Below are 17093 nucleotides of genomic sequence, written 5' to 3' on the forward strand. Positions count from 1 at the left end.
ACTAATCGTCTTTGATCAGTGGTTGTGATCAACGGTCATGACAATGGACATATTATGATTATGAGACTAACCTCACAGCTCATTGTTTGTCAGTGGTGCTAGTGTCAGTCATTGTGCAAATGTACTGTTTATAAGGTTGGGGAACCCTGCAGTCAGCTGAGACTGAAGAAGTCACTTGGATGAATGATGAAACATTTCTCCACTAAAAACGCTATGTCCAGATGCAAAGAATCAACTTTTTGGGATTATGCATTGTAGTTGATATTTGTTTTGTGTGATTTGGGATCCACTGCCCTTCTATATTCATGAGAAACTCTGCCTGTCTAAGATGCTGTTTTTATGTGGAGTCACATTACTGGATGCTCCCATTTAACTTAATTAGTTGTAAAATGTTCCTGCAGAAAATGGTACAATGGTTTTCTATCTTCTATTGAAAATAAAACATTGCTTTATGAGATTTGCAAATTATTCCATTTTGTGGGTTTTTGGTTTTTTTACACATCGTCCAAACTCTCTTGGAGCTGGTGTTGTACATTGAGGTTATGAAGAAGTGTTACTATAGTGACGTTGAGGATGTAACAGTTTAGCTTCAGGATTAGGTAGGGTTCAGGTTTTGACTAAGAATATTTGGACAACTTCTGTTTTGAGGATAAAGAGCATGTGTTTGTGTTTGTGAGCTTACAACTTCATAAGCATTAAAAAATGGATAGATGGGCTCTAAAGTTGGCAATTACATATGAATTTAAGTTTCTCATTCTCTACGCAGGTGATTCCATTCCCAATGTCCTGTGACTTACGAGATGAGTGTTCCTGTCGGGATCCCAATGCTGTAGAGAACAGAAAGGATGAGCATGTCCACTACCTGGGGTGACCAACCTTAGCAAGGACCCTTTGTTCAACAACCTAGGACCCTTTCCCCAACACCACATAGCCAAAGTGGCTGAGGCAGACTCTCCTTCATCCTCTTCTTGGCCTTCGATTTCCTGCACATGCTGCTTACAAGGCATACCTCTCCATCCATCCATACTGCAACCCCAACCTGCTGAAATGCCTCCATCTCTCCACAACCGAAAGATACAGAAAAGAAGATGGGACTCCATAATACCTTCATTTTTCAGCTTAAAGGAAAGTAACCCCTGCAATACATTAAATCATTAAAGTACACATTAAGCAAAGCAAGAAAAAAAAACACGAAATAAAATGAATTACATGAAGCAGACATTTTTGAAAAAAAAAAAAGAGAAAACAAAACAAAACAAAAAAAAGAACAAAAACAACAACAACAACAACATAACCAAGCCTAGGTAGCATGCCTTTTGTTGAGTTTTGTGCTGGCTTTAGTGTCTATTTTAGTGACCTTACTCTACAATCAAGTGATTGAACCAAAGGTATATCAAAATGCATACGTCAAGGATAGCATTGATTGTGTTTCAGAAATATGAAGGAAGTTAAGACAAATGTTAAAAATAATCCTCACACACTCTGAAAGCTTGTTCAACTTTTTTTTTGGAGGGGCTAGAAGTTGGTGCTGGTCAGATATTCTATATCTGTGTGTCACCATAAGTAAAGTGTGTTTCTTCACTGGCACATCAGAGGCTTTAGGTTATTTCGATCTTGGTGGGGAATAAGAGAGCCATGTTAATTTGGAAGTCGCAGATTCAACACACTCACAAAAACCCAAAATATAAAGGCGCACACAAACCACAGCTAGCCACAGAAACAGTTTCCGAAGACAATTTCATAAGTATAGAGCAAAATCCCAAAAGCATAGTGAAAACATTTTAGGGCTTTCACTACTGCCCATCTTCACATAATAACATTTAACTGGGTTAGACAGCTTTGTCTTCCTTGCTGCTTAAAGTACCTCTTTACAGCATTCATTCACACTTGTATGTTTGCTCATAATACATTTTCTCACATTAACATAGACTGCATTAGAACACATGTTGACAACACCACATATAAAATGCACTAAGAACTTTAAAAGAAATCCAGAACCTCAATTGTCCTTGCGTCTTTCACCTAGTAACCCCCCCCCCCCCCCCCCCCCAAAAAAAAGAAAAGAAAAATACAACATACATTGATCACGACTTAAGGAATGTCATCGATAACACCTCACTTTGGGCTCGCATGATTTTAGTTTCAGTTTCAACTCACCCCTTGCGACGCTTGATAAGAACTTTGTTACCTCAAGCCCCGATTCAAACAGTTTAAACTGAAATTAAAAACATCCCAGTCCTTCTCCGAATGTAGTAAGTGCTTTCCTGTAGTCTGTGGCTTCCTTGAGCACACAGTACTGCACAGCACAGTCACACAGGAGTACCGAGTTGAAGGGGTGGATATAGTCTGTGAGAGAGAGCGTAGGTCAAAGACCATATCTGCCCCACAACACATTGCTTATGTACGCAATCATATAAACAGGTTCTCTTTCTCTCCCCCTCAGGACTATTGGATGCCGTAGTATTCTAGCTCTGCAGGCAACAAGGTTGTACATGAAAATGACATTTGGATGTATATGTCAACACGCCATTTGCAGTCACAACACAATCAAAGCTCCCTACGTTTTCTGGCTGTGTCGTCTTTAAGTAATTTTTAAAACTATTCTCTTCAGTACAAAGTGCACTTGCTTGTTCTGATCAGCTCTTCTCAGTATTGTGAATCTTGGGTTTTCTGGCCCCATTGTGCTAGATTTTGTCAGACTACACGGCTGCTACAATAGCACGGTATCTTATTACTCTTCTATCCAAACACATACACACGAGTTTTATTCTCATGCACATTTGATAATGAAGGCTGCTTAGCATATTGGTCCAATGTTTGCTGCTCCTATTTGGCTGAAATCATATTCATGGCTTGAATATACATTTAATTTCATTAAACTTGGGCCAGTGGCACAGTCCCTGTGACAAACATTAGGCTGCTATAGAATTCCAGATCATTCTCATAAATACGTGGTCCTAAATTGTAGTGTCAGCGCAATAGAACCAATAAAACAAGTCAATACCAGAACATATAAAAAAAGTCAAGGTATTATTTTCCACCAAATATAAAGGAAAAAAATCAAGATATTGTGTAAATATTGCTATATGTTCTTGGACAGGAGGGTTTTTTGTCCTTTTTCATGCATTTCATTTTAACAAAATGTCATATTAAATCAGTGTTTCTACTATTGACCTCAGTTACTGCACTTTCTAGCTGTCATGTAAGAGGGGAAAAGTAAATATTTCAAAAATGTTTAGACGCTGCTATTGTCAAAATGGTGACCTGAATCAAACTGTATGATATTTGGCCATTTGACTCCTTGTGTTGCTATTCTGTTGTTTTGTTTTTTTCCTTTCTTGTATCTGACCTATATGGTGCATTTGATTTTATTAATGAAGTATGGAGGTGCTGTCGTTGTGAAACATATATTCCTTTATGCATAATCCAATGAAGCCCCAAATCCAAGACAACTGGATACACATTAGTACACATTTAAAAATAGTTATCACGTAATTAAGATCTAGTTAGATTAAAATTTTATTTATCTTTAGTTTCCTTGGTGTTTGTGTAATATGTTATCTAAGGCCGAAGGTGAACGTTGTGCCAGAGAAACCAAGAGATGTTGAAGAAGCGTGTAAATGAAGAAATTCCCGTTAACAGGGACTCTTGAAAGTCTTTGTAAAGTCATTTACAAAGACTTTTAAGATTGCATTTAACACTTTATTGAATACCATATAGTCCTGGTAAAAATGTCTTATATTATATTATCAAATTATATGTAATATTAGTACTCCAGATTCTGCTGCTTTACACAAAACTGTCACCAGTGGGGGGAGACTGACCTACATTCACTACGCCATACCAGTAATATGCAGTACTGTGGTTCATCATTTGCCACTGAGGTTACTGGAAAGCCATTCCAGCTGGGATGAATCTGAAACCTGTCATTGGACCCTTTCCTTCACTCTATAAAAAAGAGTAATCTGTTGTTGCTTCCACATACTTAGAATCATTTAGAAATATCCTCCTCAGCCATTATGTGCATCATCAGCTGATATCTGGATACCAAAACAAGTGATTGTTATCACCAAGAAAGTCTGCAGAATGTGACTGAATGTCAACTTGCAAATTATTTTGTTTATATTTGAAAAGGTACCCATAAGCCATAGCTAACCACGATAGTCATGAGAGAAATTATACAGTCGTGCATTGGATGAGGACGTCACCTCTCTACTGTAGTCATCACACGATCCCTTGCTGTACCTCATGCTTGTAATGTTTGCTGCTTCTATATTTTTGGTATTTTAGCGACATTTTGAGTCTCATAACAATGGTGTAAATAGTAGAACTATTTATTGAGAGTGTTATACTTTTTTAAGTTATATTTAATGTCCATGTAAGTTATTTTTTACGTTGTTCCTATAAACCAACATATTATAGGTTGCAAGTCAAAACTGTCATTCTGTCTCTGTTGTCACAGTATATTGTGATCAATGCTGTCAAGCACTGATAAGATATAAACAGTACAATTTAGACCAACAACCACAGAAAGAACTTCTCTCGTTGCTCAATATGTGTAGATGGATATTGCTTGCAAACAGTGATGATTCACCATATTTAAATGTTACTGAGTGCAGTGTATTTTTTTATAATCAAAACTAGAATGTAAATGTTTCATTTTCTTTGTTTCTCATTTTTTGTAAAACACACACAGAGGCAGACAAGCAATACATTCACACACACACATGCAGTGAGTTTTAACCACATAATGGCTGAGTACAACTACAAATAATGTAACAAGTAACGTTTTGAGAAACCATTGTAATGCACAAGGAACAGGCAGCTGAGGACAGAAGAACGTTGGCAAATGGCAAAGAAAGAGCTTGAAAATTAAGGGGAAAATTGGACTGGAGGTCAGTAGGCAGGTGATGGTGAGCGTTCTTGGATGGCAGAAAAGTAGAAGGTGGGTAGGGGCAGAGGTAGGAACGGGTGGACTGCTTTTCCTGGCCTGTCTTGCTATTTGTCCAGGTGTGAAAATGTGTACTCACAGAGGCTGCCCCTAAGCCAGAGGTGGCCAGCCTGACTGGCAACACGCCGAGGCCAGTGAGTCAGAGTTTCTCCTGGGGTTGGCAACCATATCTCTCTGGGACTCCTACCACCCCTCCCACCCCCTTGCTACCTCTACCTCCCCACACCTCGACACACTGCCTCATCTGTCACTGTCAGGCATGCCTGTTTAGGGCAAGCAGGGTCAAGCTTGCCCTGTGAAAATTAGAGAGGATGTTTGCCCAGCTTACAGAGTCTTTTGAAGCTAGGCTCAAGCAACAACAGTTCGCCTCACCTACAGCATATGCTTATCACATAATATGACGTTTATGGCAACGTTTTTTGCAAGGCTTTAGTAATTCTCCACATCTCCATCAACAACTGTTTGTTTTTTGCTTTTCATTTAACACCTGGCTTTTTATGTTATGTTAAAAAAAATGTCGGAAACGTTGTGTCTAACTCATTTAAAGTGCAGTGGAGAGTGCGAGAAAGTGTGTCTAAATACCTAATGTTTTTGCACAAATCTTTGTGGAGAAAAATACTGGTGTGCCATCTCGTAAGAAATTGTCTATGCGTGTTGTAAGACATGAAGTACCTCTCACAGGCCTCTTGTTATAGAATGGTCCCTTATCTGTTTCCTAAACCTTCAGTAGATCAATTAAAAAAAAAAAAAAAAGTTGGATTGCCCTTTTTTTCTGAGTTGGACCTACAAAAAAAAGTGTATTTGCATAGTATGTGGGTATCTAGTGGTATTACTGCAATGTTTCGTACTCAGTTGCTCAACAAATATATTTTAAGATGTAAATAGTAATATTATATGATGATTGTATTTGCAAACCATGTACTAACTGTTTGGGAGTAGGTCTCCGATTGATTTTTATCATAACTATTATACAATGAAATGAACCGTGAAATGTTGTGCATTGTGTCAAAGTATCACCTGCAAGACAGAAAAAAAAAAAAAAGAAAAAAAAACTAAACAAAAAGCAAAAAAAAAAACCCCCACAAAAAAGTGATGCTTTACCACACCACTTGTCTGCATTTATTTGTTCCTAATGGCTTAATTCTAGTACTGTTGTCAGCTGTCTTAACCATGAATTGAATTTATCCATTGTGTAATAAATTATTTGTTTTTTAGATGAATAATATCATAACAATTTCTTAGCAGTCTGTTCAGATTCATCCTCATAATTAAACTTAACATTATTATGTATTGAAAAGTTCCTTTCACATTTGTCTGAGTTGACTGACACTAACCAACAAAAATTTCATTTATCTTCATACTGTATGTTACTGAGTCTTATCCATATGCTTTTGTGTTTGCTGAGAATTTCACTGACACTGTAAAGGTAGCCATCAAACTCAGTGGGCCCTTGCTCCCTCAGATGACCTCCTCTCACTTTTTTTTCTTACACAGTATGCACTTTTCAGGCACATATACAACAGACTGGACTTTTATGTTTCAGCCGATTGTTCTCTCTGTTGTCACAGTTGCAATTATATATTTTTTGGTGCTCTGGTACATTGCAAAACATGTCTGATATGTGCTATATTTTCATAAAAGAGTCATAAAGATGAGTATCATGTTCATTTTGCTGTCATTTATTGTGTAGAAATAAAACACTGGTTAAAGTGAGCATAATGCTGGATGTCTGTGGTCTGTTTTTTTTTTAAAAAGTTCCAATATTTTTTAATCATTGACAGACAACGCTGCATAGACAAAAAGATGTGGGTCCAGCCTTGTAAGTAGCTAGCAACTTCCTTTTGTCAGTGTGTAAGAAGCTTGAACAGATTCAAGCTTCAGTATAAAACCTTTCCAAATGCTGTCCCCAAATTTCAAGGAATTTCAGGTCATTCCTTGAAATTAGATTAGCTTGCTAGGTCTACGCTATAGGTAACATCAGCTGGAAGCAGCGGGCCCTCATGGGGTTTAAATCACACTCAACACTGCACTCCATAAGGGTCCCCAGGCTAGACTCCAATGCAACTTGAGCCTACTTTGGAACATGACAGAGAGACATATAAACAAAGCCATACTGACTTGGATGCCTCTCAGCTTAATACTGTGCTACTGTGCCAGCCAAACCAATGCGAGAGGCTGTAGCTCAGGTGGTAGACCAGGTCATCTACTAATCAGAGGGTTGCTGATTATCAGATACTTTGCTATCTGATACATCCATCATAGCATGAATGCATGTGAATGTCAGATAAAAAGCAATTGCAGACAAAGTCCATAGAAGAAAGTGCTTGTGCGAATAGTTGAATGAGGCAAGTTGTGTAAAGTGCTTTGAGTGCTCAGAGTAGAATAGCGCTATATAAGAACCAGTCCATTTACCCATGTGGTAAATATTGGATGAACAGAAGACCATGTCCACCTTGACCACAAAGGCCCTGGTAGCTCAGTGCTATAATATCAGATAATAGAATAAAGCAACTCAAAACTGGCATCTGGTGGACACAGCAAAATGGCTCTGGAAAACGAAAGCTACTAATACCTCATTTCTAACTGGTCACCCACCTTGCATAATAAGGTGGCCACAGGAACTATGATGGAAGACCAAGTTCCTGCATGGACTGTGCCATGGACAGTGTTGGGTAAGTTACTTTAAAAAAAAGTAATTAATTACTAATTACTTAGTCAATATTGTATTTAAAATACTTATCTAATTACTGTGTCAGAAAAGTAACTTAATTACTAAATAAGTAATTTAACTAAATACTTCTTAAAATCCCTATAAACCTTGAGTGGGCAAACAATAGAAATTAAACTCTTTAAATAATAAAAAAAAAATTTTGAAGACGGAGACTCTACAGTCTGCAGATGTAGCATCTCCTCCACAATATAGCCTGCAATCATTTTTTTAAGCTCACCTTCAGACGCTTTCTGTGCTGCTGAAGTAAAATCAAGGTTTATATATTTTATTTATTGTTTACTCTATTTAATTTGTAAAATATGTGTACACACACACACACACACACACACACACACACACGTAGAAAAATATTTAGTATACACATCCAGAAATGCATATACTATTATATATTGTACATATATTTATTAGTTTCAGATGTAGCCATTCTTGTATTTTGCTTGTTACATTATTGTATTTTGCACAACTCTGTTGCTTGTGAAGCTCGCACACAAGAATTTCACTCACATGTACTGTACCAGTGTACCTGCACATGTGATGTGACAATAAAAGTGATTTGATTTGATTTGATTTGAGGTTTGCCTGCTTAGCAGGAGTTGCCGTGGAGTTATCCATGGATGATGAACAAGGATCACTCAGAAGTGTTCATATTACTGTAATATTCTCGTCTGCTTGTTTCAGAAAAGTGAAGAGACGGGAATATGTCCATTTCATAAAACAGCCACTCGCTTCAGCCGAGTCCGACATCTTCCGCTTTAGAATACGACTATGCAGCAAACTGGCGCGAAATGACGTGAACCTGCACTACAGCGATGTTTAAGCGGCAGAGTTTACTTCTACGTTTAGAAGATAAATTATTGAAATTAAACAATGATATTCAGCGAGTTTAATTATTTTACAATGTAACGCAAGTACCTAATACCTAAAAATGAACAGTAATTAGTTACTCTACTTTTTCAGTGGAAAAGTAATTTAATTACAGTAACGCGTTACTTAGTAACGCATTACACCCAACACCATGGCCATGGATAGATGCAAGAAGTGGCTGACATCCAGAAATCCAGGCAGTGACTAGAAAAGGCTAACATGAAGGACAACACACAGGCTCTGATCATGGCAGCACAACTACAGGCCTCACTATCCACCACATAGTAGCAGGATATAAGTGTACCAGTACATCTTTAGATTATCCGATCCACTTCTAATCCAGCATATGGGAGACACCAGTGAAGGTGTTGAGAACAACAGGGCTGACATCCCAGTTTTTGGCAGACAAGCAGCTTCTAGCCAACAAACCAGAAAATGGTGGTTGACAAGGAACAGATGTGGCAATTCCAGCGGATAACAACAACAGAAAGAAGGAGCATGAGTCTCCCCTAGGAAAACACTTGGGGGAAGGAACAAATGGAGAAGATTTGGAAGGTAAAGCTTAAAGGGGTCCCTGTGGTAATAGGAGTATGAGGAACTGTGACTCCAAAGCTGGAAGTGTGGCTCCAGCAGATTCCAGACACAAAATAGAGGTGCCTATCCAGAAGAGTGGAGTCCTAGGAACAATTAAGATACTGCGCAGAATCCTCAGAGTTCCAGGCTTATAGGAGGGGACCTAAGCTTTAATGCACACAATGGAAGATTTTTTATATAGAACTCATTCTTGTTCATTCTGTCATCCTTCATTGATACATTGGCATGGAAATGTGAGTGGTGCTCTTGGCTCTTGAATGAGCCTAATGGCCCAGTTTGTGAGAATGAACATCAAACTACTGATTTTTAAAGTGCAGTTAATGTTGCATGACTGGAAAGAAACTGGATCTGAGCGTAAAGGAATAGTTTGTCGAGGGAGGTGGAAAGAGAAAATGCTTCCCAGCAGCTCACATGAAGACCTTCAGTTAATGACATAATTTAGTGTAATTCATAGGGGATAGCTGGTAGTTCAGTGACTGATTTCCCCCTTTCCAACTCAATGTAAATATTTTTCTGCTAGAGCATGCAGTAAATTGGGTAAAACTTAAGAAATAACAGAATTGCACTCTATTCTACAATTGCTTACAGCCATTTTCATCAGCGCCTCATTTTCCTTTCATTCTAATTAATTGTGATCCAGTTATTGCTCCGATATTGTGCAACTTCATTGTAGTGGTTTGCATACCATGGGCTTCTCTCCTGTGAGGTCCGTGTCATTTCAAGTCGGGCACATTAGTCATATGAGCCACATTTAATTAGCACAACCACAACTATAAAACACCATCTGTGTGTTGATACATGCTGGATATTGATAATCAATACTGCTTACTCCTTCAACCTAATTTTAATTAATTAGATGAAACAAAGTACAATGTAAATTCAAACTATTGTTCCAGTGTAATAAAATCGTGCAAAGACAGATGCTTAGAATAAACTGATTATCTTTTTTTTTGCAGAATTTTTCTGATTCAGTAGCCTGGCAGCATTGGCAACCTTAGTTTACATAATGTTACATCTAACATTATTTTAACAGGTCGTGCTTCCCACATAATTGACTATAGGGAAAACTGCTTGAATCCAAGTGATGTAAATTCCATCATCCACAGGTGAAAACCAGGCAATTTGTGGATGTCAGCCTCATACTCCAATTGTTTGGGTGGACTTGTTTGGCAGAAATCATACAACACCACACTAAACATACATACGTCCTTGAGGCAGACTTCAAGTGGATGTGACACAAGAATAGCAGACATTAATAGTCATCCATGGTGTCTGCAGCAGTCATAATCACTACTTCGGTTTACCATGTCAGCATGCTAAATTTTGTGAAATACCACAAAACATAAAATAAGTGGAAGGTGCTTTAGCTGTGTAGGTAACAGGTCATAAAACAAGGACTACTGAGTGATGTCAGTGCCCATATAATGGATGATGGATCCATGGTTTTTAAATGTTTGAAAAATCTTTGTAATTCTTCAAATAGTTCTTGAGATACGGCACTCAAAACATCCAATATCAAGCTTTTGGATGATCTAGAGGAAAATTACTGTGGATCATTAGTCACTGGCTTTGAAGATTTTTGGAGACCATTACGTACAATTTCATGGTGATCCTTCAAACACATGTTGAGATACTTTATTTTGGGCAGAAAATTGCAGGGCTACACATAAACTAACACTGTGTAAAGTCTCATATCCTATCAGATATGGTTAATATTCTTCCACAGGTGGAATATTACCCCATAGGCAAAGGCATATGGATAAGTTGAGTAGGTGCAGATATTTCAAAAGATGCAGTACTTTCCAACAACCATCATCAGTTGTGAATGTTTTAACACGAAAAAATGTTATACTTACCACAGAAAAAATGATTTCATGAACACTATATGTTTTAGATATGGGTTTACACGTTTTCTTTTGAAAAACTGAGCAATATTAAACAAGGAAGTGTGAGCGTATCAAATCTGAAAGTACTCAACAGGCTTTTAGGTTTGAAAGTTGTGACAATTATCCAATCACTCACAGTAATAACTTTGCGAGCGTTATTGTGTTGGAAAGACACATCAAAGTCCCCTTGTCTCTCTGTTTTTTTTTTTATGGATTGCATTAGTTACCAGAAACTGACGTTAACTGAAAAATATGCGCTTCCAAACAAAAGTATTTTTAATTACAACAGTACAATCGCACACCAGGTGGAAAATAACTACCAGGTGGGAAATAACCAATAAAATGAAAATGGGGAAAGCGTTACAAAAAAAAATAAAAAAATCAAATACACAAGGAAAACATTTTATTTGCAGATGTGGCAAAAAAAATTGGAATACATGTTTGTTGTGGGTTTTAGCCACTCACGATGACTGAGTAAGTGGTTCAGATCTGTCTGAGACCCAGGTCTAAATCTAAACGATTAAGTCTGTTGTAGTGGAAAAAGAAAGATCCTCTCATTTTATACATGTTGTTTTTTTATATTTCACATTCTTCAGAAAAAGACAAAGCCACATAATAATACACATATTTTTTTTACAATTGAAAATTTACAATATAATAATTTATTATTACAATTCATACAACATGAGATGAACATATTGAAAAGGCATTGTTTATCTTCAGTTAAACAATATCCATGGCTTTGAAGATATGTTATTGGACTGAAAAACAAGAAGATTAAACAGACCACATGTGATTCCTACAATCACTGATTCTTCACATTTCAGTGTACAGTACCTCATGTTTACATCTGGGTCAGCAGTAATTGTCCTGTTTTCTACTGTTGGGAAAATGTTGGTCAGATCTACAGCTTTATTATCACGCTTGCTATATTTATCTGCAAAAACAAAAATATAAAAAATGTGTAAATTCTGCTGTGAGGGCAGAACTTTTGAAAACCAGTTAACATTTTCAGTTTTAGCTTTAGATCTGATATAATCTTAGGTCTGTTACTGCTTCTCTTATATGCGTCTCGTATATTTCCAATTTGCAGGACTTATGCTACAATGACAAGTCGTGTTTCAGTCACAAGCAATAACTTATCATTAGATTACAAACACATTACATGAACTTGCAAAAGTCTAGATATAAGATTCGATTTCATCCACCGCCCCAGTATCAGAATTCTTTATACTAATACTAATAGTCTTATATTACTTAAGTAATATAACATGGCTATAGGTACTGCAGTTCGAGAAAGTCATACAAGAAAATGATTCATTCATTTCAGCAATAAAATTAAAGCTAACTCAAAAGTCTGGATATAATGTCTGAATGCCACCTACTTCGTCTTGCATAATAATTTCACTAGGCAAATATCAATCCTGTTACCACACAAGTCCTTGCTGTTTCAAGTGAATCAATCGAAGGTCATGTAAGTCAAACTACATGCTTTCTCACTTACCGATTTTAAATTCCTGAAGCAAAGTGTAGTTATTCTTCTTAATTAATGTGAACTTAAAAACAAGTAAGTGATTTTGGCTTTAACACAGTTCAGTTTCTCCTTTCGAATGAAGGTAGTAAAGGCAAATAAGTTATACTATGGATATTTCCTTTTTTTCCTCTTTCTTTTAAGTGTACCAGGAAAGCTTCAAAGCACCAAAAAGGAACTATGATCTTACATTCAAAGTATTTAAGTCAACCAGTTTTCTTTTGTCTGAATAATATTTTACATGTTCACTCTGCAGTCTCTCATTGATATGTGCAATCACTGGCATCACTGGAGAAATATGTCAGTTCTGGGATTTTTTTTTCTGGGATAATCTTCTTTCTCATAATAAAAGTAGGCCACACAAAAATATTTTTTTCGGTAGCTTTAACACAACGTCCAGTGAATGAAGTCCTGTGAGAGTTTTTTTTTTCTTTCAGCCTCAATCGATTTGCAAAATGCAACAGTCGAGTGAGAGGCAACTGCTGCAGAGTGTACTGAAGAGGTACATCAATCAGTGATGTCATTTTGCAAAAAAAAAGAAAAAAACAAAAGACGAACTGCTCATTTCGTAACTCCTGTCTCATCGGAGTTTGGTGCTGCTGTATGTGTTACGCTGTACAGAAATGAGCTTTTCCATGCAGGCAGTGCGACTGTCATGTAAAGAGCCATGCCACATATTGGTGGGAGGTCGTGCCTCTTCACTCCGGCAGTAGACATATGCCATGGTGTCGGTGCGGCTCTGGATGTGGGTGCTGCGCAGGAGGGACCGGCAATAGAGGCTAATCTTCTCCACCCTACGTAATATGAGGTTGGCTTTTCTGTTAAAGAAGATAAAATCACAAAAATATGACTTTTATACTTAAATCATTATGTTTTCTTTCAAGTTTGCTGTTCGCAAAACAACTGCAGATTACATGAGATCGCTGGAGCAAAAATTCTTTTAGAGCAAAAGGAATAATCTTGAAGTTTAGGCAACAATGGACACAAGCAGAATTACTGAACAATTTCAAAAATGTATTTCATAATGAATATATACTAGAGCTGTACAGAAAATCAAGGTACTATACATTATATATTTCTGAGGAATATATATCTAATGTATAAATACCTAAGCTTGTCTGGCTGATGTCCATCTTTCTCATCGTAATAATGATGCTTCAGTTCAAGTCATGACCTCAGTGTAAACCACTTTTACCACCTTTATTCAGTACAAAAAACACTGACAGCAGTAATTTGCAGCAACATGTTGTTTCATAGGCTCTCTCCTGGACTCTGTTGTATTCACTGGCTAAGCAAGTGGCAAGGCTTTAGCTATCAAGTAGTACTATAACATGTTATCATGCATTATGGGAGATGTTTGGTTACTTATTAGAGTCTCTCCAAGTCATATCTTTTGCCTCTAAATTAGACAAAGGTAACAAAAAATACCTTATCTTAAGTCATTATGGTAATGCTGTTGTAATTTTAAAGACCACAGAACAACATTTTGTACCCATGTCTTACCAAATGCATCTCCAACAGAGCAACAGCACATGCTTGTTCTGTTGTTCTATGGCTAGGATTTTTATGGAGCATCAAAGAAAGTCATTCATACAAATTATAAGCAGCTGTTGATGAAAATATCTATAAAATGAATTGGGATTATAAAGGCAACAGATTCATCCAGCAGGCACAAAATGCCCTGGTTTAAAGATACCAGTTTGTTCCTAACAAGACCTATTTTTAATGCATTAAAAAGAAAAGTGGTAAAAAGTTAACACATGAATTCAAACAGAAAAAAAAAAAAAGAATCAGGATTGTGCCTTTATCTGTGTCTCCACATATGAATTGTCTGCACAAATGTCACCAGATTTCAAAGAACTGCATCTGAGTCTCTCCCATCCATCTGATAAGACTGCCGGTCTGGGACAAAACCAAGACATGCAATGGCGCATTTTGAGTTCTTGGGTGCTGGTTCTGCTTAACAATACATCAGAGGCAGCTGTCTAGAGTGAGTGAAACAAAGAATTTTGTCTCAAACTTCTGGAGTCTGGAGCTGAAGTTTAAGCCATGACTGAACCATATGCCATGTCAGGTCAGCTCAGATTACAAAGGATTTATATATCTACTTATCTATATATATATATATATATATACAGAAAGAGAGACTTTACAATACATATGTATGTATATATATATATATATATATATATATATATATATATATATATATATATATATATATATATGCTAAAATGAAAAAGGTCCATACAGAGAAAAACACAATTCACTTTGTTTTGAAAAGCAGTGTCTGCTACATCAACATCTGTCTTTAGTTAAGCAAGGAGTACAGACATCCTTTTCACTTATTCGCTGAAAGGGTGGTGGTGGTGGGGGTGGCATTTTCTCATTTCCCCTAAATTCTTACGTCTGAAACAACAGAATACCAAACACATTATCAAGGCTGACTAGGAAGCACGTGACTCAGGGCATAAAAAACCAAAACAACAGAAAATGAAAAAGGTTGAAAAAGAGAAACTAAATTCATTCAATTATGAAACAAAACAAAGAGATCAAAAACAGAAAGAAGAAAAAACATGCATTTTAAGTTGCGTCTATGGCAACTCCTCGGTTAAGATTTGGCCTTGCATTTATAAATTTCATTAAAAGACTGTTAAGCACTGATTAAGAATGCAGTTTCAGGGCATTCCAGCCGAGGACACTACATAACATTATAAGATGTTTGCATTCAGAGTAAGAGTAAAAGAAAGCATTAACCATGCACACAATGTACAAATACAACCATTGCATGAGGTGCTGTAACAATGGTGGACATGTGGGGGGCCCCTGGGATTCTCAGCTACTGGAGTAGTGCTGACTGTGCTTATGTTTCACTTGGCCATGCTGTTACCTTTTAAAAGGAACCACCAATAGAGTCTGCTTGTAAATTACCACAACGAGGCTCAACCCTGCCAACTTCAGGCAGTAAATAATCTCCACTCACTCCAGCCCTCCACCCCCTCGCAGCTGCCCACACACAAACACGCATAGACAAACACACTATCCAACTACTCCAATGCCTATTCTAAGTCCCAGTGGCTGACCTGTGCCTCCCACCCCCCTTCACCAATCAGAAAGAAGCATAATCAGACCAAAGTTATTCCTTAATTATTATATTATTTATGGCTTGAAAGGAGTACTTTCAGACAGTGGGGGTGGATTAACCAAAACAATGTGCTGTAACTTAAGATCACATGTTGCTAAAATCAGTGCCGGGCCAACTGCCTTCTCAGACTTACATATATCAATGTTTTGTTTTACGTATTTTAAACATTTTGTTTATACTTCCTCTTTTTCTGTTTTGTTGGTTTATACGCTTCTGTTTTCATTTCACCATACAGTCGCGCTGTCTGTTCTAACTATCAGTAGGGGTGACCCTTTAAACGGGGTCATGGGTGACAGGATGTCGGTGCAGTACAGTGCAGACACAGATGAGCTTTTTATGAGAAAAAGAGGAAACGGTGCTGGAGGTTGAGCAGGGTCTTAGCTGAATATCACGTTTAGTGTTTGGCTTGGCTGTCAAACGCTGTTTTGGCATCACCATGGTGATGTAAGGAGCAACTGTAACCCCAAAGGTTTTATGATGACCTTGCCCACTGGCTTTCCAGTAGAAGCAGTTTGGGAGCCTATGTGTGTGTGCATGTTGTGCAATGGTGCTCCTGATTGAGTGTGTGTGAGGGGTGAGGTTACTGACAGACTGGAAAAATAATGAGGATTATTTTTCAAGACAATAAAACATCTGTTACACCTAAAAATCCTCAGATAGTTATAAAAAATGACAATATGTGAAATATCTTTCAAGTCTGCACAGTTAAAAGCTCTGGTTTCACATTCAAATATTCTCACCTGGGGCCTAGCTCATCCTCGCTACGCCAGACAAAGTCTCCGAATTTTTCATAATGAGAATTGTAGTGATGCTGGACTCTGTAGAGCAGTGGAGGAGGAATCTCCATCAGCAAATTGTAGGCCATCTGCTGCTCTTTGCCGCTGGTGTAGCCATTATACAAGTTGTACACCTTGTCTGCAGTTTCTGTCGGGAAGAATAGATGAATGAATTAGAGACTGAAAAACAGAGAGGGAAGAAGTGAGGAAAGTAAATAAGAGATTAAAATTTTAAGGGAATATGTAAAAATACATGCAGAAAACATACAGAATTTTAAACAACAGGGGTCAGATTGATTATCGGCCATGAAAATAAAACTAAACAAAAGAAAAAAGAAAAAAACAAACCAAAAAAACTGCTGTGCATTTTTTTGAAAGGTACGTTATAGATCTACTTCATCCATATTCCACATTTATCGGTAGGAATTCTCCATTCAGACTCAAAACTTGTGGAAGACATGTTACATAGCATTTGAGGTGTTATTCAGTGGAGTTGTTTGTAATATAAGCACTCTGTCTTTAGATAAATTTTGAGCTCCACTTGGGCTATTACATTTACCTGACCTCCAAAACGCCACTCAGTCCCTTGCAATATCTAACAGAAGCATTTGCTCT

General features: G+C 37.3%; 2 protein-coding genes across 3 annotated transcripts in view; one reads left to right on the forward strand and one right to left on the reverse strand.

Moving 5' to 3' along the window:
• pappaa (pregnancy-associated plasma protein A, pappalysin 1a) overlaps positions 1 to 6671 on the forward strand; it is a 104212-nt gene extending 97541 nt beyond the window's left edge. For both annotated transcript variants that reach the window (XM_085279737.1, XM_085279738.1), the window contains exon 22: positions 767 to 6671. In XM_085279737.1, coding sequence (XP_085135863.1) covers positions 767 to 871 — 105 coding nt within the window. In that variant the 3' untranslated portion in view covers positions 872 to 6671. The remainder of the gene's footprint in view (positions 1 to 766) is intronic.
• A 4745-nt stretch (positions 6672 to 11416) lies between these two features.
• Positions 11417 to 17093, reverse strand: part of astn2 (astrotactin 2) — a 303910-nt gene continuing 298233 nt past the window's right edge. Inside the window, exons 22-23 of the mRNA XM_085279739.1 lie at positions 16443 to 16626; positions 11417 to 13375 (exon numbers count right to left, since the gene is read on the reverse strand). Coding sequence (XP_085135865.1) covers positions 13138 to 13375; positions 16443 to 16626 — 422 coding nt within the window. The 3' untranslated portion in view covers positions 11417 to 13137. The remainder of the gene's footprint in view (positions 13376 to 16442; positions 16627 to 17093) is intronic.

This window comes from Mchenga conophoros, linkage group LG7 (genome assembly GCF_057382185.1).
Source record: "Mchenga conophoros isolate Kocher_MC1m ecotype Shallow Benthic linkage group LG7, M_conophoros_male_GT1.1, whole genome shotgun sequence".
NCBI lineage: Eukaryota > Metazoa > Chordata > Actinopteri > Cichliformes > Cichlidae > Mchenga > Mchenga conophoros.